The 22,731-nt window shown below is 39.7% G+C and overlaps 1 protein-coding gene across 2 annotated transcripts in view; it reads left to right on the top strand.

Moving 5' to 3' along the window:
* The first annotated feature begins 834 nt into the window (after positions 1-834).
* Positions 835-22,731, top strand: part of CTDP1 (CTD phosphatase subunit 1) — a 95,125-nt gene continuing 73,228 nt past the window's right edge. The window contains exons 1-5 of one of the 2 annotated variants that reach the window (XM_040548021.1): positions 835-1,131; positions 14,405-14,488; positions 19,099-19,192; positions 20,636-20,764; positions 22,020-22,170. In XM_040548021.1, the coding sequence (XP_040403955.1) occupies positions 14,448-14,488; positions 19,099-19,192; positions 20,636-20,764; positions 22,020-22,170 (415 nt within the window). In that variant the 5' untranslated portion in view covers positions 835-1,131; positions 14,405-14,447. Of the gene's footprint in view, positions 1,132-7,718; positions 7,740-14,404; positions 14,489-19,098; positions 19,193-20,635; positions 20,765-22,019; positions 22,171-22,731 lie in introns of those variants that run through there. The other variant, XM_040548022.1, reaches the window with a different exon arrangement.

Genomic DNA, 22,731 nt, shown 5'->3' with positions numbered 1-22,731 from the left:
AGTCACCAGTGGTGGTATAAACTCCAGTTTTTATGTGCAAAAGGACAATGATATGTTTCTTCAGGGCTGATTAATTTAATTTTAGATTAAGAAGTAGCAAATAGAAACAACATAGGTTGTAGAGGGAGACTACCAGACCCCCCAGTTAAGAATTGTTTGGTCTTGTAGAGGAAGGAGTGGTAGGCAAAAACGAAACAGCTCATCTTTTATGATGTAGCTTTACTGCATGCACGTGACAACACTAAAATAATATTAATTAGAAGTTGAGCACCTAGGAATTAGGAAAGAAGTAAGGCTACTAGTCCAAATAAAAAGAAGAGGTGGGGCTTTCACAGCTAACATTCAGTGTTCACTTTTAACCCCAGTGCCCAACGTGTGGCCTTATTCTCTACTTAGTTCCCTGTGTTCAAGTTTTCTTGTAACTCCCTAGAACACCGACCACTCCACGGGTGGGGCGCCATGTTCCCCGTCCCCCTCACCCTGAGGCAGGAGGACTGCAGCTCCCAGCGTGCCCCGCGCACACCGCCCCTCAACGAAAGCCCCGCAGTCCGCAGGTGCATGCTGGGGCATGTAGGCCGGAAGCGTCTTGAAAATCCAAGGGAGGTGCCCGTCGCAGGAAGGGGCGGGCGCGGGCAGCGCGGCGCGGCTGTGCCTTTAAGCCCGGCGGGGCTCTCGGCCTCCCGCGCCTGCGCACGGGGGCCGCGACCTCGCTGCGCGTCGGCGCCGGCGGTGTGTGTCGGGGCGGCCGTGCCCCGCTGCGGCCGCGGCTCCCCCGCCGGGCGCGGGCGTTGCCATAGCGACCGCGAGGATGGAGGGCCCGGCCGGCGGCGGCGGAGGGGCCGGGGGCGGCGGCGCGGAGGGCCCCGCGGGGCTGGTCACGGAGATCCGCGCTCCGGGCCCGCGGCCGCTGCGGCTGCTGGAGTGGAAGGTGTCGGTGGGGGCGGCCGTGCAGATCGGCTCGGTGCTGGCGCTGTGCGCCCCGCTGCCGCCCGCCCCGCGCCCCGCCGCCCCGCCCGGCGCCGCCGGCAGCCCCAGGCCGCAGCGGGCCGGAGCCGAGCGCAAGCTGAAAGCCGAGCGGCCCGGCGTGGTGAGGGAGCTGTGCGCCAGGCCCGGGCAGGTCGTCGCGCCCGGGTGAGTGCCGGCGGCCCCGCGGGAGAGAGGGGCGGGCAGGGCTGCCGAACACCGCTTCTGCCGCGCTGCTGCCTCAGCGCAAACCGAAAGCACCGACAGGACCATTAACTCCTTAATATGACAAGTTGTGCCGGCTATCAGCGCTGCAGCAAAACGCTTTGTTAGCCAGGGCCTCGCAGGTTTCTAGGTTAAGTCGGGTTGGTAGCTTGCTGCCCTGCACTTCAGGCACATTCATCTTATTATTTTCCTCAACAGGAAGCCCTCGAAAGCCTGCACTTCCTCTGTTTTATGGCAGCAGGCTGTTTTCTTTTATTGCAGGTCTCTCGGCTGGTGGGTGGCTGCACCCAAACCCAAACTTTCGTGACCAAAAAATCATTATTCTAAACCTCTGTGCATACAGGCATTTTCAAAGGGTCAGGAAGAAGCAATTATTTTATTATCAGTAACAGAAGTTGCAGAGGAGATACAGCAGGCTGCCCAGGGAGGTTGTGGAGTCTCCTTCTCTGGAGATACCCAAGGCCTGTCTGGACGCCTCCCTGGGCAACCTGCTCTAGGGAACCTGCTTTGGCAGGGGGGTTGGACCCGATGATCTCTTGAGGTCCGTTCCAACCCCTACAATTCTGTGATTCTGTGATAAGCTGCATTTTACTCGCTACAGAGAGCGTTATTCTTTCAGAGATGAGCACTGTGGCTTTCCCTTTGTGCTGCATCAGTGTTCAGCTACCGCACCTGGTGCAAGACGGATGACCTTTTAACGTTTGGTTTAGCACAAAGGTGCCGTAAATGTTAGGTCAGAATAAAAGCATCTGGAAAAGCACAGGCCAAAATTTTAAAGTAGTGTATGTGTGATGAAATTCATCTTGATAACGCTGAGTGGAGGGGGATATAAAGTTGGCTTGTGTGTTTGTTACGTTAGCTAAGCGCTTGAGGTGGGGAAAAATGGGACCAAGAAGATGGTTAATGTAAACGATTTAAAATACGCTGGGTCTGATATAGCAGCGCTTTAGCTTTGTGCAGTGTAAGCTTCAGGACTTTCAGGATGCCGATTTTTATGCGCTACTTGTATTGATTTGTTCAATTTTGATTCACTTGACTATAATTAGCAAGCGCTTCCTTTGAAACTGTTAGAAAATAAATTACTGTTCTTTATTACTGTTGTTCCTGGTTTCCCAAAATGCTTGTCTGAAGCTGATAAAAGTTAGGTTTTAGTATTGGCTATTGTCAGCCTTTACTCTTCTGGAAGTCTGAGTTTTCAGCATTGTTTCTTTCTTACATGCTGTAATGTTAGCTACTGAGGAAATATAAAAGAAAACTTGAAGTGAAGAGGTAGAAAAAGCGTGACCTGAAGGGAGGAGAGCTGGTCAGCAATTGGAGACATAACTGCTTTTGTTCGCTAACTCAAAAGGTTTTGTTTGGTGAATATTTGATCTCTTGCTTGTGACTTGTCATTTTGTGGAATATAAGTAATAACATCAAACTATCAGCAATATTTAGATGTATGTTAAAGTTGTTCGTTATTAAAATACCTTAGTGATTAAGGTAGGCAACGTAGCTGAAACTTTTTCATTATTTCTAGAGGATACACTTTTTTGTCCTTCCCAACCCAAGCTCTCTGGCTTCGCAGGTGCCATTTGCTGCTTTCAGACAAGTGGGTTTGGCCGGTTTAGCCCTGAATTCTCTGCAAACCAAAGATACGTGCAAATATTTGTCACTCACTTAAACGCTGTAGGCGTACTCTTTCTAGTCCAAATACTTTTAGTTAAAACATGAGAATGTAAATTGATCTTTTTATTTGAGGTTAAATGATGTGACTAAGTTCTTACCACGTCGGTTTAGCAATCTTTATTTATGAAAATAATTATGTCTTATAGCACAGTTCTCTTAAGATGCATTTCTAATGTTTGGTTTGTGGCTTTTTTAACCTGTCAGGCACAAGATAAAATCTTTCAGCATATGAAAAGAGCACACCACGTATAGCACTTAATTTTCTTGTCACTTGGTTTACTACTTGTTGGAATAGGCTGTGACTTTAGCGGTCTTCTCCTTCAGTCTGTGTCGTCCTCTCTTAGCGTTTCTAGTGTGCGTTGTGTTGGAAGAAATAGTTAAAATGACTGATATCTTGAACTTAGGAGGAAGCTTCTTCATCAGTTTGGATCAAGGAATAGATCCTGCTGAAAGTCTACTGTACTGGCATGCAAAGAGGCGTCACCACAGAGAAAGGGGATGGTCCGGGGTGAGGACGACAGCCTGAGGCGGGCAGGAGGTGGCTGGCGCTTATACAAGCGTAGCTAGGCGTGCGTCAAACGCCAAGCCAGGCTTGAGAGACCAAGTATGACCTGTTGGAGGACTGTAAATAGCATGACAGCAAGCAGTTAATGAAAGGTCTTTGATGTTAACAGCATAATTTCCACCAGTGGCAGAAGCAACAAATAAAATGTCAAAAAGTGCTGCACTGCTCTGTGTATAGTTAGTGCTAGTTACCTGTCAAAGTTAACCATTTTGGAGCTGCCACTGGCATGTCAGGATTCTGGGCTGGGTCAGTATTTTACGTGAGTATTTATGTAAATGTTTGTAATGTGAAACACTTGTCCCCTTTCTGGCCCTAATGATGGGATAGACTACTGAAATTCTCTTGTATGGTTTATATTAGCAGAATCTTCCAAAAGATTTATTACCAGTACATTTAAGTTGGACATTTTTCTGTCTTGCTGTATACCCATAGTAGGTAAAATGTGTTCTTTTACAAGTAAAGTATATGAGAGTATCAAAGTCTTGTTTAAATGCATCTGGATTCTGATCAAGCAAAGCTTTTATCTTTTTGGAGAAGACAGCAGGAAAGAGGTGGGAATATGTTCTCTTAAAAAAAAAAAAAGCCAAGTAACAGCACAATAATCTACAGTTTTAAGATTAAAAAAAAAATAAATCTTTGGTTATCTAATGTTACAAAGCTTCAGGGCTTCATTTACCACCCAAGATGAGAAGGACTTTTAACCCTGGACCTCAATACCTTTCATTCTTTAGTCTTCGAGAGGAGTAAAATACTGATGGATAATACTTTTTGAAGTGATGACGCTTGTAATAAACAGCAAATTGTTTTTCTTATAGTTTCGGTCAGATGCAAAGTTTTTCACAATATGCTGTCAAACATCTAATGAGCTTATTAGAGCCTGAAGAAAATCTCATTACTGAGTATAGTTGAATAATATTTAGTATATTTACTATATTTTTTACCTAGTTCCTTTTTCTAATTTGGATTCATTTTTTTTTTTTATATAATACATTATGGTATGCATTCCTTCCAACCTGTGTTCTGTGTATCTTTTATTATTTCTTTCTTATACTGTGAATGCTGATAATAAGGAAGCTGCTTTTAATGCATCTGTCTGGTGTTTAGGTGAAATTGATATTGAAAAAGGCCCAAGCTCAAAGCCAAGGGTTTCCTTACTTCGTTGTTTTCTTTCTTCTATTCCTATTTCTCTGGTGCCCAACAAGATGGGAGCTCACATTATAGCTAACCCCGTGGGGAGGGCTGAGTACCCTGCAGGAGGGTTGAGTTCCTTTTTTTTGTTGTTACCACCTATTTTCACAAAACTTGTAGGACCTTCATTATCTCAGAGAATCAACCTGCTCAACAAGGTTTGGTTGGAATCGGACCTCAGGCTCAGAAGTCACCAGGAAAGAGGCAGGACAATGCGCAGTGTGGTTGTAGCAGTCTTGTGCATGTAGTTCTCTTCAGCGTGGCTTTCTTCAGCCATGGTTTCAGGATTTCTTCTGGCTGATAGGAGAGGTGGCTGGTAGGCATGCTCACGCTTGTGTGTGCCTCCGGCTTGCACCGAATTGTGTGCTGGAAATCATGTAGCTGAAGCTGGCTTGGCCTCCCTTTTTGCTTTTCAGCCTTCCCACCCAGCCTCCTGCTAAATAGTCTGTACTCATCAATACCCGCATTTAGCTCAGGAGCTGCAGTAGGAGTGTAGTGTGGGGAAAGGGAGGGCAGAATTAACTTCTCAAGCAGTAGCCAGCATTTAGGTCACGTCAAACTGGTTTTGTAGAAGCCATTGCAGTCCTTAAGGGGTTTAATAATACTTTGAAATCAAGAAATAATGTTACTGAGGTTGTGTACGTCCAATACTGCATTTCGTATGATAGTCTTTAGTAACACGTTGCTTTTATGCTTACAGGGTTTCTCCCAGACCAGGGAAATGTCTGTTCTCAGAGTTCTTATTGCAAGTTGGCCATCTTCATTGGGCTCAAGGACTTTGCCAGTGTGTGTGAGCATATGCAAATCCCGTGGGTCAGCAGAGTGACATAGCTCTTTGGGCTATTTTATGCATTTCGTTGTAGATCTATAAGATGACTGTAGCTTTTTTTTTTTAATAGTATGTGTTGTAGATGTCTGTGCTGGAAATCTGTTTTGCTTTTTCCCGGACTGCAGTAGAATTCTATTCAACTACTGTCTAGGTAGTTTCATAGCTGTATTTTTGAGCTTTGCTTCAATACTGTATTTCTTTAGAAAACCATGGTCTTTTCAAAGGCAAGCCTACATGTTGTTTCTTTCTTAATTGCAAAACAAATAATCTCCTGAAGAGAAAATGTCTGTACAAAAATTCTGACTCAAAGACTGGAATGAGACTTTAATGTTTGTGCTGTGCAATACCTCGGCCTTCAAACTGGAAGGGAGTGGAGGAAAGAAGTCAGATGAGACTTGTGCTTTGAATGGTCTCAAAAGTTTGTCTTGACTTAAAAGTTTTCTTGTGTTGTTTTTTTCTTTTGTTTGTTTGTTTGTTTTTTCTTGAGAAATCTTAGTAGTACAACTTGTGTGCGTGCCTGGAACTTTTTCATTTGATGACTGCACGTTTGGTGTTAACTTAAGGTCTGACCCTAGCAGGGATCCTAGCTGTTCAGATTTTTGTAAGTCAGTATTACCCAGTGAAAGACTCTTCTTAGCTAATTTGATAAGCCAAGATTTGAAGTCCATAAATAAAAATAAATATGGGTTGATGGTGTTGCAAATTCTTAAACACTACCAAAAGCGTACATAAATATTTCCAGTTGGGACTTCATAGCCTGAAGGTTCAGGAAAGAACTACCAGCCTTTCATTATGGGATCTCTTTTCCAGAAGAATGAAAGATATTTCATAGCAAGTTGTCAATAAAATATCCTTAGGAGAAGTGTTCTTTGTTTTGTGTAGTTAAAAATTTTAAAGGTTAGTCTCACATCTTCTAGCACATGTGGGTAGTGAAATTTGGAGAGAATGCCTTAAAGTGTAAGGGAGCATAGTAAAACTTCCTGAAAAGCAAGTGGTATTGCATTACAGGTTACAGTTGAAGGATCTTGATTGCACATTTTGTTCAGGTATTGTTTGGCTGATCCTAGACCTACGGAATTGGAAATCTCCCCATTAGACCGTAGGGAAAGGATATTCTTGCTAACAGGAGACATTTGCTGATCTACAAAGGATGTTGGAAAGTAGAAGGGTGATCACTTTTTTTGGTGTGGATCAGTTAAGTACTGTGTGTGTAACGTACTGTGAAACGTGGGGTGAGAATTTCTCGCTGTATCACCTCATATGGTTAAATGATACTCAACAATGATGTGTGTTTTTTTTTCCAGAATCTATATTTATGTATCTAATGAAGAAGTGCTTGTTATCCAAAAAGATGAACTCTTTCCAGGCAGTAGAAACTACTTCTGTTGACCTTAGACTAGCCTTTTGGTGGGAAGGAATTAGGCCTGAGTGAAATAAATAAGCCATTTGTGAGAGCACATTGTATCTTTTCGGGTGCTTTCTCCATCACTGATCCTATTAAAAATAAAGAGGGTGGGGGAGGGTGAGGAAAGAAAGAGTGAGAAGGCAATATTGAAGAAATAAAAACAACATATCTTCAAAACCAAGAGTGAAGGTTTTTGTGATCTTTCCAGTTCTGGAATAATTGCCAGAGGTGACTTAGAAATTAAACTTATATTCACATTTTTAAGAAAAGGGACAACATTCAATAAGCTTTTGGGGTGGAGTGTAGCTGCATTCTGTAGAAGCTCCCTAGGCCTCCAACCTTAGATGTTGCCCACACCGGGGGTACTTGGTGTGCTGACTCTAAGAAGAACTATATGGAGGGTGGAGCAGAGCGGAGTGGAGACACCACAGCCAGGCTCTGTGATAAGATGGGAACTTGAAAGTCCATCAGAACTGATAAGCTGCGTATTTGCTATCTCGGGCCAACGGCCTGTCATGTTTTTGACAAAACGCTGTCCTTTTGATGAACTTTGCCCATTATAATACCAAAACACACCTCTATCCCAAAGGCTGCCCACCTCCAAGGTGTAACCACAGCTCACTGTGCTTGAGCTTAAAATTTTTCTAGTCTATACCTTTAAAAGCAAAGCGAGAAAATTTCACACCAATCATAACAAAGGTTTGTATGACTAGAGTCACTCAAGCTCCACCTGATAGATGAAAAATTATATAAATTAGCTTAAAGGAGAGAGGATGTTAGGGAAGATACTATCGTGTAAGGGAAGATACCATTGTGAAAGATACCTTCTGATTTTGGGATCAGTCGATGGGTTGAGCCTCTCTTTTCCCCCCCCGCCCCCATCAGGACACCTTTAGGTAAGATTCAAACACTTGGTTAATTGGGCACTTGGACTAATTGGGCATCACCCCCAATTACTTTAACCTTTAACACCATACCAGTGCAATGGGAAGGGACTTTTACTTTAGTCATCTGATGTTACTTAAATAACAGGTCTAGGGTAACTTGGCTGATGTTGGTTGATTTGCATAAGATGTCATTCATCAGCATCATCTGCATCCAGAAGGACATTTTTCTCTCTGCACATACTGTGTAAAAAGCTTGCAGTATACCACATAGATTTCTACTTATAGATGCATGAAAACGTTTTTCTTAGTATGTTTTTTAAAGGAAAGATGGGATACTGCCAAGATATTACTTTGCTACTAATCTTAAAAATAAGTAACTTTTTCCTGCCTTCCTGCAAGTGCTTTGAGAAATGCAGTAGAATACAGTAGTGGCAGAAGACTTGCAGAGTAGAACTGAATAATGCAAATTATTCAATTCAAAATAATGCAAATATGTTTGCATTGTAGTGCTTCCTTATTTAAAAGTTGCATCCAAAAATTTGTATCATTCAGCTAGTGTGTAAGGCAAAACTTCTTGGTCCAAGGTTAGTGAAGTAAACTACGTGAATTGCCGTTCTCAGGAGAGGGAGTAGATGAGCAGTCCTAGCCAAAGAAGAGATTTTTAAAACAGGAAGGGAACTTAACCTTCTAGGTAAGTTATATCTGTAGTTATATGTAATACTTTCCCCTTTCTATGCTGAACAGCTTTTTAAACTGTTGCACTCTGGTTTTGGGGTATTTGTCAGAATTTGGCACTTCCATGATGCTGTTGGTTATCCCTACAGCATAGTAAGTCACACGGGTATCGTCAACTTTGGAACTGCTGCTCCTTGCCTTGAACAGTGCTATGTAACCAATGGCAGTTTTGTTTGTAAACATTTTTTAAGGGTGTTAAGAGTAATTAAATTTTCCTGTATAGGTGTGTGTGCGTGTGCAGAAGGTTGTATTGAGATAGAAGAGTGTCCAAAAAAAAATGGAAAGGAGGAAGCTTTTAGACTTGAGGATTCTGCATCCTGTAATAAGCCTTTTCCTATTTTGTTTGTTGTTTGAGAATAATGTATGAAAGGACCATGATAGCTTAAGTGTGATCTTCTTGAGAAGGGAGAAAGTGGTCAAAAGTTCGGGGGTGATGTAATGTTTCCTTTTAATAGACGCAGCTTTCTAAAGTAGCGGGAGAGGGATCAGAAAAAATCTGGGGGCATCCTGTGCACAGGAGGAAGCCTTTTTTAATTAAAAAAAAAAAGGAAAAAGCACAGCTTTGCTGCCAGCTGTGTGTGTTAAGCTCTCTCTTTCTAAGTCATCTCCCTGTGCTTTGGTGTCAAGGTTGTTTTGGTGATAAGAACCTTTTCAACTGTAGCTGTTTCTCTAGATGTGGGCCTACAGGTGCAGAAGGTAAACCTGTTCAGGTAACCACAGGTGATTTTTGGTGAGGGGCAGGAGGAATACAGTGATAACTTCCCCACATCTCAGATCAGCTTATATGCATTTAGCTGGAGGGCTGGGGAACATTAGAAGGTGTGTGTCTCAAAAGAACGAAAGGTGATTGGAGATGGGGTAAGTCCAAGACAGTTGCAACTTGGCTTTGCAGCAGTTTAGCTGTGACTTACCATTGTCTTGTAACTGACATGAAAGTCAATCGATGTGTGGTTCAAGAAAACCCTGTACTTGTCATCCAAGGTATTTTTAATTGATTGTTCAAGGACTTTGCTTCTTGGCAGATATTTTTGAGAGTTAACAAAAATAAAATCTGATGGTTAAATATCTGAGGAATTAATCTTTTATGGTTGTTTCAAGGTGATTAAATACTTGAAAAATCCTTGCTTTGAAACTGGAGTCCTATATAATAGAAGCTGTGGTTGGATGTTACAGTAAGTTGGGCTTGAGGGCTCTTTGAGGTGGTTCTAGATGCTGCAGCCATGTGCCGCTGAACACTGTTCTGATGTAAGCTAACAAGAACATCATTTTTTCACAAATTTGCGTAAATTAAAATGTAGAAGCAGGCTTCAAGTTAAATGAGATTTCAGTTATCTGCCATTCTAGTCTTACAACAGCTAAAATATTGTGTATTACTATGTGGTCTAGATCAGTTGAATGATTAATACCTGGTATTAATAATCATGAGTCTGGTGTGTATTTGCTATTTTGACTTGCTCACAATTTGTTGATAACAACCTCTTGAGCATGCTGCAGAATGGGGGATGGGGTGGGGGAAGAGTTCTAGTTGTTCACTGGAGTCTTCTTTTGATGTGTTAGTACAGTTTTACATCTGATACCGATTGCAAAATCGTATGGCATCAGGTGGAGGACAGCAGCTTTAAGTTACCGTAGTGACAACTGAGGAGTATGTGACACTTGTGGTATTTCTTTATACCATACTGATCGAAGGAAACTCATGAATTCCTTGGCTTTTGACAGACGCTAGTGAAATACAAGCAAGTATAAGGCGGTAACTTTAGGACCTGTAATTGTCTATTTTCCAACTTACACACTTGATAAATTGCCCTCTATTTTTTATGCCAGTGCTTCGTTCATTTAAAAAAGACCTCGTTAAAGGCATGGCACAGTCTGCGGAGCATGGAGGTGTTCCAGCTGGTCCTGAACAAATAGGTGAGATAAATGCTAGCAGCAGTGGCCTGGTCACTGTGGGGGGACAGTTCCAGGAAGTGAGATGCTGAAACTGCCTGCATCTTAGCCATGTGTTTTGGTTTTGGTTTGTTTACAAACATTTGCATCTTTTCCCCATTAGTGGCCCTTGCCGGATTACTCTGTTGGCTGCCTTGATGCTAAACCCAGCAGCAAACCTGGACAGGGTTGGCTGGTCTCCCACCTCCCAAGTTAGTGAAGTAGCCATTTCTGGAAGTGCCAAAGCGAAGGGATGTGCTTTCAGAGTAAACTCGAGGGCATGGGGAAGTAAGGCATTGCCTTTCTTTGGCAGAAAGCCGTTAGATCAGTTGCCTGTGAAAATGGTGTCCTGGTATAATGAAAGGCCATGGCTAACTTACTCTCAAGTTAGAGTGGTTTTGAATAACTTAGGATAACCCATCTGTTACCACATCATGCTGTGTGGACAGATCCTTAAAGGACAGGGCTTTGTAAGTTTTTCCTTAGGAAAGCTGTCATGGCCTTTGTCCTCCTGTGCTGGTATTGGATGACACCTCCACACCCCACATTGCTGCCTTCAGTTTTCATTGCTGGAAGTGTAAGATCATGCTGGGGGGGAAAGAAAAAAAGGAAAAGATGTAAAACAACAACAAAACACAAAGCTAATAAAACCTTTTGGGGTTTGCTTTTTCTTTGTAGTGGGCCTGCTTCAGTGATCTAGTGAACTGTTGCAACTGAGGAGTAGCAAATTGATGAAAGAACAGATACAAGAACCTTGTAACTTGTGCTAGCTTTCCCGTTGAAATTAACCTACCTGGAACTGTAGCCACCACTGCATTTGTTACAGACTTCCTACGGTTATGAGTGAGCGCTAATGACCAGGCTTTACAATTAGCAAAGGCATTGACTTCCTCTGTTAATGAAAGCAAAATGCTCATATCAGATTTCATGAAAGCCTTTTTTTTTTTTCTTCCTCATGTTTCTGATTGAAAGCAGATACAGTTAAAAGGCTTGTTTTAGAAACAGACAAAATGTAGTAGTGTGGAAGTAATGGGAGAGCAGTGATGGGCTCGAGGTCATCCGGTGCATCCTGAGGCCATTAGTAAATGGTTGTACCCGATCGTGATTGTTGCAACAAAAATAAAATTTTGCTATAATGGCACACCTAATGTCTGTTTCTTATTTACAAGCGCATCTGGAAAGAATGTGAATAAGATCTTAAAGCAGGTTTCCTTATGTACTTATTCAAGTTTTACTTCAATCGCGTTTTATTTTTTTCAATTAAAAGTATCAATGTGAGCAGTGCGTACTGCTGTCCTGTTGCAATCCTTCCTATTTCAGTTTGGATATTGCAATGATCTACCTCCTCCATATCCATCCCCCAATTTTATCTGTTAATCATCTTTGATCTTGGTCATTATATTTTGGAAATCCATCACTTCAATGGTGAAGGGAATGTTTTCAGTTCTGAAATTCACAAAAGCCATTTTTCTTGAGTTCCGTGGTTATTCTTATGCAGTATACTTCTAGTAAATCTGCTTTGTTAGAATACATTTAAAACATATGTGCTAAAACTTAAATGGGTAAAATATTTGGATGTGTTTAAGCCTTGAGGAGAAAGTGGAGGCCTGGCAGTTGTCGTTGAAACGTGACAATCTCAGTTGTACAGTGCTTACAAGTTCACAAGGACAGAGTTCTTCCTCTGTCCTTCGACTTAAACATTATAGTGGAAATGGAATTAGGGAGGGTTTGGTTCAGAGACTTCTTTGCTCTAGCAAGCATCAGCAGATTAGGTGTTCTGCTCATATTTAAATGTGCAGGGTCAGAACTGTTATTTAGCAGTGGGTTTGAGTATGTGACAATTTATAGAGGTGCTGTTTAGAAAAAATATCAGTGAATAACTTAGAACTCTCATTTTCTTATAAGAATCTCTGCTCTGTTGAGATCAAAAGTTCACAAGCATGTGAACAGGATTTCTTGCATGTCCTAATTTAACTCTTGTCTCAGTTGAGGGTTATACCAGCCCCTCTGGTAGTAGGCTTGGAGTGTGATGTTACTTCAGATGCCAGGTAGAGAATGCCTGAAGAGATTTTTGCTTTCTAAGGTGTCATCAAGAGTGTTTTTTTTATTCCTGAGTTACTGAAAACTAATTAAATTGGGGTAAGCAATACTCAGTCATTGTAAGCTTTTACACGCATTCCTGTGGCTTCCATTGTGTTTTGGTTTGGTTCGCTTTGGGTTTTTTGGCTCTTCACGTGTCTGTATAATTTCAGGTTCATGCACTGAACGCAGGTTAAGGATGAGCAATTCTGGCATGCTCCGTAGTGTGAGCTGGAAGCCTAGGGTAGGTGAAGAAGGAATTTAGGGATGAACTAAGGCAAAGGAGAGCAAGACAGGAATGTTTGTAAAATGGGGAGAAAGAAGGATGAGTCAAATGATGAAGTAATGTAGACTTGGGGGGATTAGAGGGGAACTAAGTAAACAAACAGAAAATTGCTAGTAGTTAAGGACCACAAAAATTGCTTGTCTCTTGTGCAGATCAACTATTTATTATTATTTGAGATCTATGAACACACATACCTTATTTATACTTGTTTATATATTTGATTTCGATGATATTTTTTACGTTTTATAAATACTTATATATACCATACATACTCTATTTAAAAAAAAGTAAAATGCTTACAGAGGAAGAGAAGGTGTAATTGACCAGAAGTTGATGACTGTCAGTGCAAAGGGACTGAAGCTGCCCTTTTGTAAATGAAAGTACTAGCAGTATGGTGACTTATGAAAATGTTTATTTAAATACGCCTGATCCGAATCTAGCTTTCGCTGTCAAAGACAAAAATAATCCCAGCATATGCATTAACTGCAGTGCTGTTAGTAAGTAATCTCATCAGACTTCTGGTCACTAAGAAATTTGTGAAGTACTGGAAGCAAGCAGCTACGTGTGTCATCTGGAGAGTGGATTTCTTGTTGGAATTTTCAAATGCCTAGTAGTCAAATCTATAAATGAGAGACTTGAACAAATGTGGAAGTTTCTTTCCTGGCGTTCTTTTTATTGTAGTGTAGATTTGAAATCTAAGAGAACACTACAACTAACTTCTGAATGAAAGAACTTAGATATTTTTTTCTACTCTGTTTTTTTGTATTTCTGAAAAATTAGATGCTGCAGCCTGTGGTCTTGGAGTTGGGAAAACTTTGTGGTGGCTGAACTATATCTACCTTTTTTTTTTGTTTTCTTTTTAAAACTGTCTGAAAGATTAATTCTTTTAACTGTGTTGAAGAAAATGGGAGGAGTCTCTCTCAATGACTATTCAAGTACTTGAGAGGGGAGAGGTAATGGTATTTTCAAGACTGAATTTTGAGAACTAAATTTGAACAAAAGAGTACTTCAGTTGGATCATACTACTGACAAGCAGACTTATTATCTTCTAAGCAGTTTGGAATAGTAAATATCACACTTATCTGAAGCATTTTGAGTTCTAATTTCTGGTTTGTTTTAGACATTGGAAGAAAATAAAATATAATTTTGCCTGTCTATATAAAATGTGGCAATCTGAAGCTTAAGCATAACAAAATTAAAATATTTCTGTGAGAAGTCTAAAGTAATATGTTTCTGCCATGATACAAAAAAAAGATAAACCACGATGAAATCAGTGTAGAACAGAAGAGTTTCCATATTTGATAGTCAGTAGCATGTTAATGGGAATTTAGTCTAACTGAATGTAATCTGTTTCTGTGCTGGTTAAGCAATGCTTGTTTTGTTAATGCACTGAATTTCTTTGCTAAATTAAGGTTAGAAACTGACATTAATAAACATTTTTGAGACTTTAAAAGGTAGTAAAATGAGTAATTCAAATCAAATACTTAGTGTCATATTTTTTTCCTCTCTCTGTAGGGGGCATGAATGTTAAGGGGACAGCACTCAAATCATAACCAAAATTATTCTTTGAACTCTCAGTTTTCAGTCAGTAATCTAAGTGTCTGAAATCAACAATAGAATGAATGTATCTTTTTATTTTTTTCCCTAGGGGTGTCTTGGTGAAACTGGAAGGATGTAGCCATCCAGTTGTTATGAAAGGCTTGTGTGCAGAATGTGGCCAAGACTTGACTCAGTAAGTGTTCCAGCTTTTTTGTCCAGATTATCATTGTTTGTGATTAGGGCTTCAAGCTCTTCCTTTTCTCATTTACTTTGCTTCTCTGTTCTGAGACTTAGTAATTGTGAATCATACCTATAAATGTAATTGTGAAGGTGTAGGTAATAGTAGGGAGGGAGGACAGTATTCATACTGCCTAATATAAGCAGGTCTACTCAGAGTGCTCCTGTAAGGAAAGTTGAGAAGGAGTTTGCTCCAGAAGCTAAATTTTAGCACAAAGCATTCTTCCTCATTTGATTTAAAAAAAAAACTGTTGAGAGTATCTTGTGAAATTCTTGCTTAGTGTCCTGAATATATTAAGTCATGATCACATTATTAATAGTATAATCATATAATGTATTTTTAACTGGAAAATTGATACATGTAAGCGGGAATCAGTGTTCCGTGTGGATAAAACCAATGCAAAAAGAAATTGGCAAGATATATGCCATTGTTGCAAGCTGCTGTAATTTACTGTTTGCACAAGGCACTTCTTCTGTCATCCTGAAATAGACTTTCAAATGTGACCTCTTTCTCCGTATATGTCGCTGTTTGCAGATGCATTGTTTAGAACTATATTTACTTTTAGCTATTACAGAGATTAATAACTAGGAATATGGATGAATAAAATGCCATGTGGGCACTTGAATTACAGTTCACATTACAAATTTACAACTCTATTAACTGCATACTCTTTCTGAGGAGATAACCTTAGGATAACTTACTATCTCAGATAGAAAAAGTAAAGAGTGTGCATACAGACATGAATTCTCATCACACTATAGTCAAATTTGCTTTTTATGTGTTTATAACTGAGGTTGAGAGTTGGAAGTTGTGTCAACAGTGACTTAAGCCTGAGAGTTTTATCTGTGCAGGTGTAAGTAGCTGTGAGGAAGTATCGGTATCATTCATGTGACCTTTCCTCATTTATAATGTGTCTGAGTGGGAGCTAGCTTGTGTCTACTGTTTTCAATTTAAGGCTTCAGAACTGTTTTCGATTTTTTGTGAAATATTCTGCCTTGGATCTAAAGGAATTTAAGCCTTAGGCCAAAAAAGCAAATTCGAAGGATGATTTTATTTTTCTTTTGCTCTCACTGTTAGTACAGTTGGTAAAGAGAATTTTCTTATGCATATCAAATTACTAATTCAATATCTGTTTTCTAAAATAGACTGAATGATAGAATGGATTTTAAAAATTAATGTTGCATGATCATTCCATTTGGAAGGAAGTACTTTGGTTTCTTTTCAATTCATAGTCATTATTAGGAATTATTTTGTGAACAGCATACCATAAACGAGATAAAGTGGACCAAATATTTGAATTTTTATGCATTGCATAGCCCAGTTAATGGTAGGGTGTAACTTCTAATGAAAAGTTGATTGTTAATATTTTATAGACGAGCATTTGTCAAAACAACAAACCTAACAAAAAGGTAGGATAATTGCAAAATAGGGCTTTGCCTGTCCTGAATGGATATTGTCATATATAAATATTGGAGTAATGCTATTACTTCATAAAAATCTACATGAATTCGGGATTTGCAGTGTATTCAGTTTTCTCAGTTTAATGCTACTTTGTTTCAGAGAGCATCCTCATTTTATACAAAATAGGCTGCCCAGGGAAGAGGTTGAGTCACCATCCCTGGAGGTCTTTAAAAGACGTTTAGATGTAGAGCTTAGTGATATGGTTTAGTGGAGGACTTGTTAGTGTTAGGTCAGAGGTTGGACTGGGTGATCTTGGAGGTCTCTTCCAACCTAGATGATTCTGTGATATATTTGGTATAATGTGTAGGTTCAGCAGACCTAATACATCAGAGGGCAGTTGGAAAGCATCAATGCTTTTCTTGCTTGAAGAAAAGCGAGTATAGACAGTTCACTCCCAGCATGCCAGGGGTTAACCAATGGGGCATCCTTTCCATTACACCATTCTTAGGTTCATTCAAATGGGTCAAGTGAAATACTTCTCATTTCTGGATGCAAGTAGTGCTTCCAAACACTACAGTACAGTAGAAGCATATCATTCTGTGACTTTTTCACAGCCCCAACATGGCTGAAAAATACTTTTTTCCTCAGGATCTTGTTTGTAAATTATTTGCCACTGTTTTCATGAAGTGATACATGCTGGAAATACAATACAGCCCAGAGAAAGCAGTCTAGGAGGTTCTTGGAGTGTGTGGAGGATAGCTTCCTGACTCAGCTGGTTAGTGAGCCTACTGGAGGGGTGCACCGCTAGGCCTGCTGTTCACAAACAGAGAAGGAAAGGACCAGTGGGAGATGTGGTTGGAGCTGTCTTGAGCAGAGTGACCATGCAATGGTAGAGTTCTCTATTCTTGGTGAAGTTGGGAGGAGGGTCAGTAAAACTACTACCTTGGACTTCCAGAGGGCAGGCTTTGAGCTGTTCAGGGCACTGGTAGGGAGGGTCCCTTGGGAGTTAGTCCTGAAGGACAGAGGGGTACAGGAAGGCTGGATGCTCCTCAAGAAGGAAGTCTTCAAGGTGCAGGAGCAGGCTGTCCCCATGTGCCGTAAGATGAGCCGGCGGGGAAGAAGGCTTGCATGGCTGAACAGGGAACTTTTGCTGAGTCTTCAGGAGAAAAAGAGAGTTTATGTCCGGTGGAAGAAAGGACAGGCAACTTGGGCAGAGTACAAGGAAGTTACCAGCATATGCAGGGTGAAAATCAGAAAGGCTAAAGCCCAGCATGAGATCAACCTGGCCCCTGTGGTTTAAAAAAAAAAAGTTTTGATGAATATATTAACAATAAGAGGAGGGCCAAGGACAACCTCCATCCATCCTTTACTGGATGTGGTGGGGAACATGACTACTGAGGATAAGGAAAAGGTTGAGGTTCTCAATGCCTTCTTTACATCTGTCTTTACTAGTCAGGCCACTTATCCTTGGGGTACTCAGCCTTCTGACTTGGAAATCTGGGACGGGGAGCAGAATAAATTCCCCACGATTCAGGTGGAAACAGACCTGCTACTCCCTGCTTACAGGCCTGTCTGCCTGACCTCGGTACCAGGAAAGGTGACGGAACAGGTCATCTTGAACGCAGTTGCACAGCATATGCAGGACAACCTGGGAATCAGGTGCAGTCAACATGGGTTTATGAAAGGCACGTCCTGGCTGACATTGAATACTGTGTTCAGTTTTGGGCCCCTCACTACAAGAAAGACATCGAGGCCCTGGAGCATGTCCAGAGGACTGTGAGGCTGGTAAAGGGCCTGGAACACAAGTCCTGTGAGGAGTGGCTGAGGGAACTGGGGTTGTTTAGTCTGGGGAAGAGGAGGCTCAGGGGAGACCTTATTGCTCTCTACAACTACCTGAAAGGAAGGTGTGGGAGCTGGGGATCGGCCTCTTCTCACAGGTAGCTAGTGATAGGACTAGAGGGAATGGCCTCAGGTTGTGCCAGGGGAGTTTTACATTGGAAATGAGGAGAAATTTCTTCTTAGAAAGAGTAGTGAGGCATTGGAATGGTGGGCTCCCCAGGGAGGTGGAGGAGTCACCGTCCCTGGGGGTGTTTAAAGAAAGGTTGGATGTGGTGCTTAGGGACATGCATTAGTGGGTGACATTGGTAGTAGGGTGATGGTTGGGCCAGATGATCTTGGAGGTCTTTCCCAACCTTAACGATTCTATGATTCTGTAAGTGAAAACTGTTTTCCCTGGCTTTTATATCGGATCAACAGCCAGAGATTAAAAGAAATTTTGTCCTTGGTTGGACAGGTACATGGAAAAATTAAAAAGTACATGTCACATGCTGCAAAATTTGGACAGTAGTATTTTTAGTGTAGATGAACCAGAAATAATGTCTTGAATTGGGTATTAGTTTGCAACAAATTTTTGTGTTACTTGGAAGCTAGTAATACTGAAGCTATATGGAGTTACTTGGTCCATTTTCAAGTAACTTTATATTTGCACGTACATATGTATATAGATAGACATAATCAAGTATATGAGAGGATATAATTCTATGTGTATGAATACGTATCCACTTATATACACACTCATATGCACATCTGAATGATATATATAATTCACACATAGTACACCATTCTGTACCAAAGGGAGGTATATGTATAAAGTTTTTTGGTTGCTTTTCTTGAAGCAGCCGGTTGCATGTAAGTCACTCTGCTACACATAAAGAGTAACTTTGCCTATCATTTGCATAGATTTATTTCATAGTCTGGCTTGGAGAAGTGTAGGCAATTGTATGCTGAATGATTACAAAAAAAAAAAAGGAAAATAAGTTTTAACTTTCGTAGTTATACTTAATTTATGACTTTTCAAATACTCAATACATAGATGCCTTTTTTTTTTTTACCTTAGTGTCATTATACAAGGTTATATGGAAGCATAACTAATTACAATTTTTTGGCAAGGTTTTTATGGAGAGCTTCTTTGGTCTTTTTATCCTTTTTTTTTTTAATCCAATAACCTGCGTTAACAAGAATTTGAAAGAGCATATTAGTCAAAATAGCTCTTTTTAATCTTTTTTTTTGGTGGTGACTGGCTTGGTACTACAGTTTTTAGTGTGTTGAACTTTTCCTTCACCAAAGTTTTGCTCTTTTGATGTCTGTTTTCCCTTTGTGATTAGGATACAAAGCAAGAATGGAAAACAGAATGTACCATTATCCACAGCAACTGTGTCTATGGTTCATAGTGTCCCAGAACTGAAAGTGAGCTCTGAGGTAAGTACCGTCATGTTTTCCTTTATTCATACCTTTCATTGTAGCTCCACAGTTGAGAAGCTTAGTTATAGGAGTTTCTTCAATGTTGTATATATTTATATAAAATATTTGGCTTCCTTTTGAAGAGAAATTTGGTGATGAACATCTGTAGCCCAGGGTTTTTGTGTTTTTACCCTAATGCAGATTGATTGTATCAGGTTTTACAGTGGATTTTTTTTAGGGCTGTGGAGTGAAAAGATGGTACCTCTGTGACAGTAGGTAGAAAACTTATAACTTCCATATTTCTGTCTTGAAGAATGGACAGTTTGTGGAAAATTCAGTTTCCACTATCTGAAATATGTTCAAAGTTTGCAATGTCTTTGAAACTTGTGTTCACCCTGATTAGTCAGGAACCTTGAAATTGGTCCTATGAAATACAGTCAAGATACTTTGTTTACAGTTTACCTCTATTTTAATTTTATTTCATTATATTTCAAAGATTTCATTTAGATGAGTTACCAAAATATTCATGTCAAATTATTTAGAGGAAAAAGCGTGTTTATTTTTAAGATGGGCATCCTATTCATCTTTCTTACCAACATGATAGGGACTTTTTTGTGGTGTTTTGTTTTTGTTTTTACTTCTAATTTTGTTGCTTGTTGTTTTTTTCTTGTAACTCTTCAAAGCATGCCAGTGAGAATAAATGTGTAGATAGAAGTAGCTAGAAGCCATTCCCATTGTAGAGGAGTGTTTCAAAGGGCAGTTAGTGCTTGACCCCTGCTTCTTTAGAATGTTCCACTTAACTTTTAAGTTTAACTGTCTGGTGGCTAGTACTGCAGCTTGCCATTAGAAGTGACTAAAGTGAACACAGAGCTTAATGCAGTACTTCGAAAGTTTCAAAAAAAAAAAATCAACTCAAATTTACAAGAAAATGTTTTTTAATCAATGCCTGCGTAGAACTACATGATTAAAATATATGAAGATATATTTTATATAGACTTTAGGTTTAGGTTTAGAGTTACAATATCTATCATTAGCACCTTCAGTTTAAAACTCAACCTAATGTCATCAACAGTATAATACTTAATGGATACTATGTTCAGTCATTTCATAACAAAAGTTTTCAGAACTAATGATGAACATGTTTTACCCCAAAGCTGCTAGTCTCAAGAACCTTGGCCTTAAATGAATTTGGTGATTACTTATTATATATAGAAAGTTATTTATTGAGTAAATCAATTTTAAAAGTTGTTAGTATCGTATAGATTAGTATAGACCTTTGGAATATTATTTTTATAGGAAAAATTGCTGACGTGGCTGCCATCGCTTCATTTACATTGAAGCATTATTTCTTATGTAGTTAGTTCGTAGCAACATTTCTTCTCAAGTTCACAATGTACAGACACCAATAATCCTAGTTTATTTCTTCAAAATCAAGCTTAGTCTACGAATATTTCATTTTAGCAAGCTGAACAATTAGGAAGAGAAGATCAACAGCGACTACACCGAAATCGAAAACTGGTGCTTATGGTTGATTTGGACCAAACATTGATCCATACTACTGAACAGCACTGTCAACAAATGTCTAATAAGGTATGTATTTGCTATCTGAAGAATAACAGAAAATTAAAAACATGTCTTCCGAAATACATTCTGTTCTCCCCCCCACCCCCGTTTAAATTGATAGGTTTTTCTTCCATTTATGTGTTACTTTTCGCTTTTCCATTCTACTTTCTTAAAGCAAAAAATATTCAGGTAGCTATTTTTAATCTCAGCTTTCCTTCCTGTACAGATCAGACTGAATACCTAGTAATAAGACTTTTTTTTTTCCTCCAAGTGTGAGGTGTATATAGTGAATTACCATGGGAAGTCCCTTTTGGGGTAATTCTGTGTCTTACTAGGTCTGTCATTCCTCCCTGAATGTGTATTAACACTTTTTTCTTCTGTTTCTTTTGTTTGCTTGTTTTCTTGCATGTTACTGTCTAATTTCATTAAACACCTATCATTGAATTGATAGGGACTCTTATTGTTTATAGTATTTCCAATGTGGAAACTTTAAAGCAAGAAGCATGTTGGAATGTGTTTTCAGTGTCTTGTACAGAAAGATGCCAATCCAAATTCCAATTCAGTGTTATGCAACCTGCAGTTGCTTAGTTCATCTTTCTTTTCTCCTGTCATTCTCTCATGTCCAGTAGGTTGAGCAAGTATTCATACCTGCTAGCAAAACCAAACTGTAAATGTACTTAAATATAATTGATATGAAAGAGAATAGTGAGCATTCAGTTTAATAACTCAAAACCGTTGTGTATTTGAAAGGTTGGGCCTTCACATATACAAGTGTTCGGTCTTAAGAAAAGCATCTTTAAAAAGATGTTGAGACTTTTGAGACTTCTTCTGTGAAGTTCCTCCCTGGTTTGCTATCTAATGGTATAATTTCATAGATGTAGTATTTGTCATCCAGCTAAGTCTTTCCTGAGCTCTAAATTTAATTAATCTGAGTGAAGTCCATGGACTAGTACTAGTTAGAGTGAGATTGTGAACTTTCTGAGAAATTTTTCAAGGTACATTTTTGAGACTGATGTGGTATAACTAAAACTTCTAAATGAAAGTTATTTTGATCATAAACATTTCAACAGTGCAGCTTTCTGATTTTGCAAAATTTTATATTGGGCTGCCTTGCACAGAACAAAAATGTGGTTTGGATTTTATCCACATAATCTTTGTGGTGGAAACTTGCTTTAGCCTAATCAAACTGAATAAAAGTGGAAGTGATGAGAGGGGGGCACTTCTGTAATGTTGGCATTTTTGTTTGGTATTTTGATGATATTAAACATGCTTTTCCTTTTAGGGAATATTTCACTTCCAGTTAGGTCGAGGTGAGCCTATGTTACATACTCGTTTGCGTCCACATTGTAAGGAATTCCTGGAAAAAATTGCCAAGCTGTATGAATTGCATGTTTTTACGTTTGGCAGCAGACTTTATGCACATACAATTGCAGGTGAGTAGTATATTACATTTAGCAGTAGCTCAGTAGTCTGCCTTTTATACTCACACAATTCATTGTCCCTCAGTGTTTGTTTTCAAGTATTTGTTCTTTGGTTTTGTGAAAGCATTTCCGAAATAGTCTGTCTCTAAGCAGAATTTTTGTCTTGGAATTTAGGCACTATGCATGTATGGCCTGTAATAGTCATTTTTTTAACCAGACATGCTTTTTATTGCTTCCCTGATTAGTTAAAGAATCAGATTGTAGCATGACAATTACTGCCTTCCTATTGAATTAAGATGTTTTGTTGATGGACTCTAATAATAATGTGCAACATTACTGATCTTAGAGATCTAAAACTACAGTTCTGTGTTGCAGATTTTTATGGAACTATCTCCTTCGGGGGAGAGGGGGAACGGGGGAAACCTACTGTTTCCCTTCACTAGAGGAAGTTTGGTTGCTCTGTATCAATTTAAAGAAGTTTTGTTTGTGTCCTGGAGTTGTGATGCACTTAATGGAGGGCTAAGGGAGGGATCTAAAGGTATTTTCATGTATTCTTCTCAAAAACTCATCTTT

This window comes from Cygnus olor, chromosome 2, assembly GCF_009769625.2.
Source record: "Cygnus olor isolate bCygOlo1 chromosome 2, bCygOlo1.pri.v2, whole genome shotgun sequence".
In the NCBI taxonomy this organism is placed as follows: Eukaryota; Metazoa; Chordata; class Aves; order Anseriformes; family Anatidae; genus Cygnus; species Cygnus olor.
Note: the sequence above shows the minus strand (reverse complement) of the source record. Positions and strands in the feature narration are given on the sequence as shown.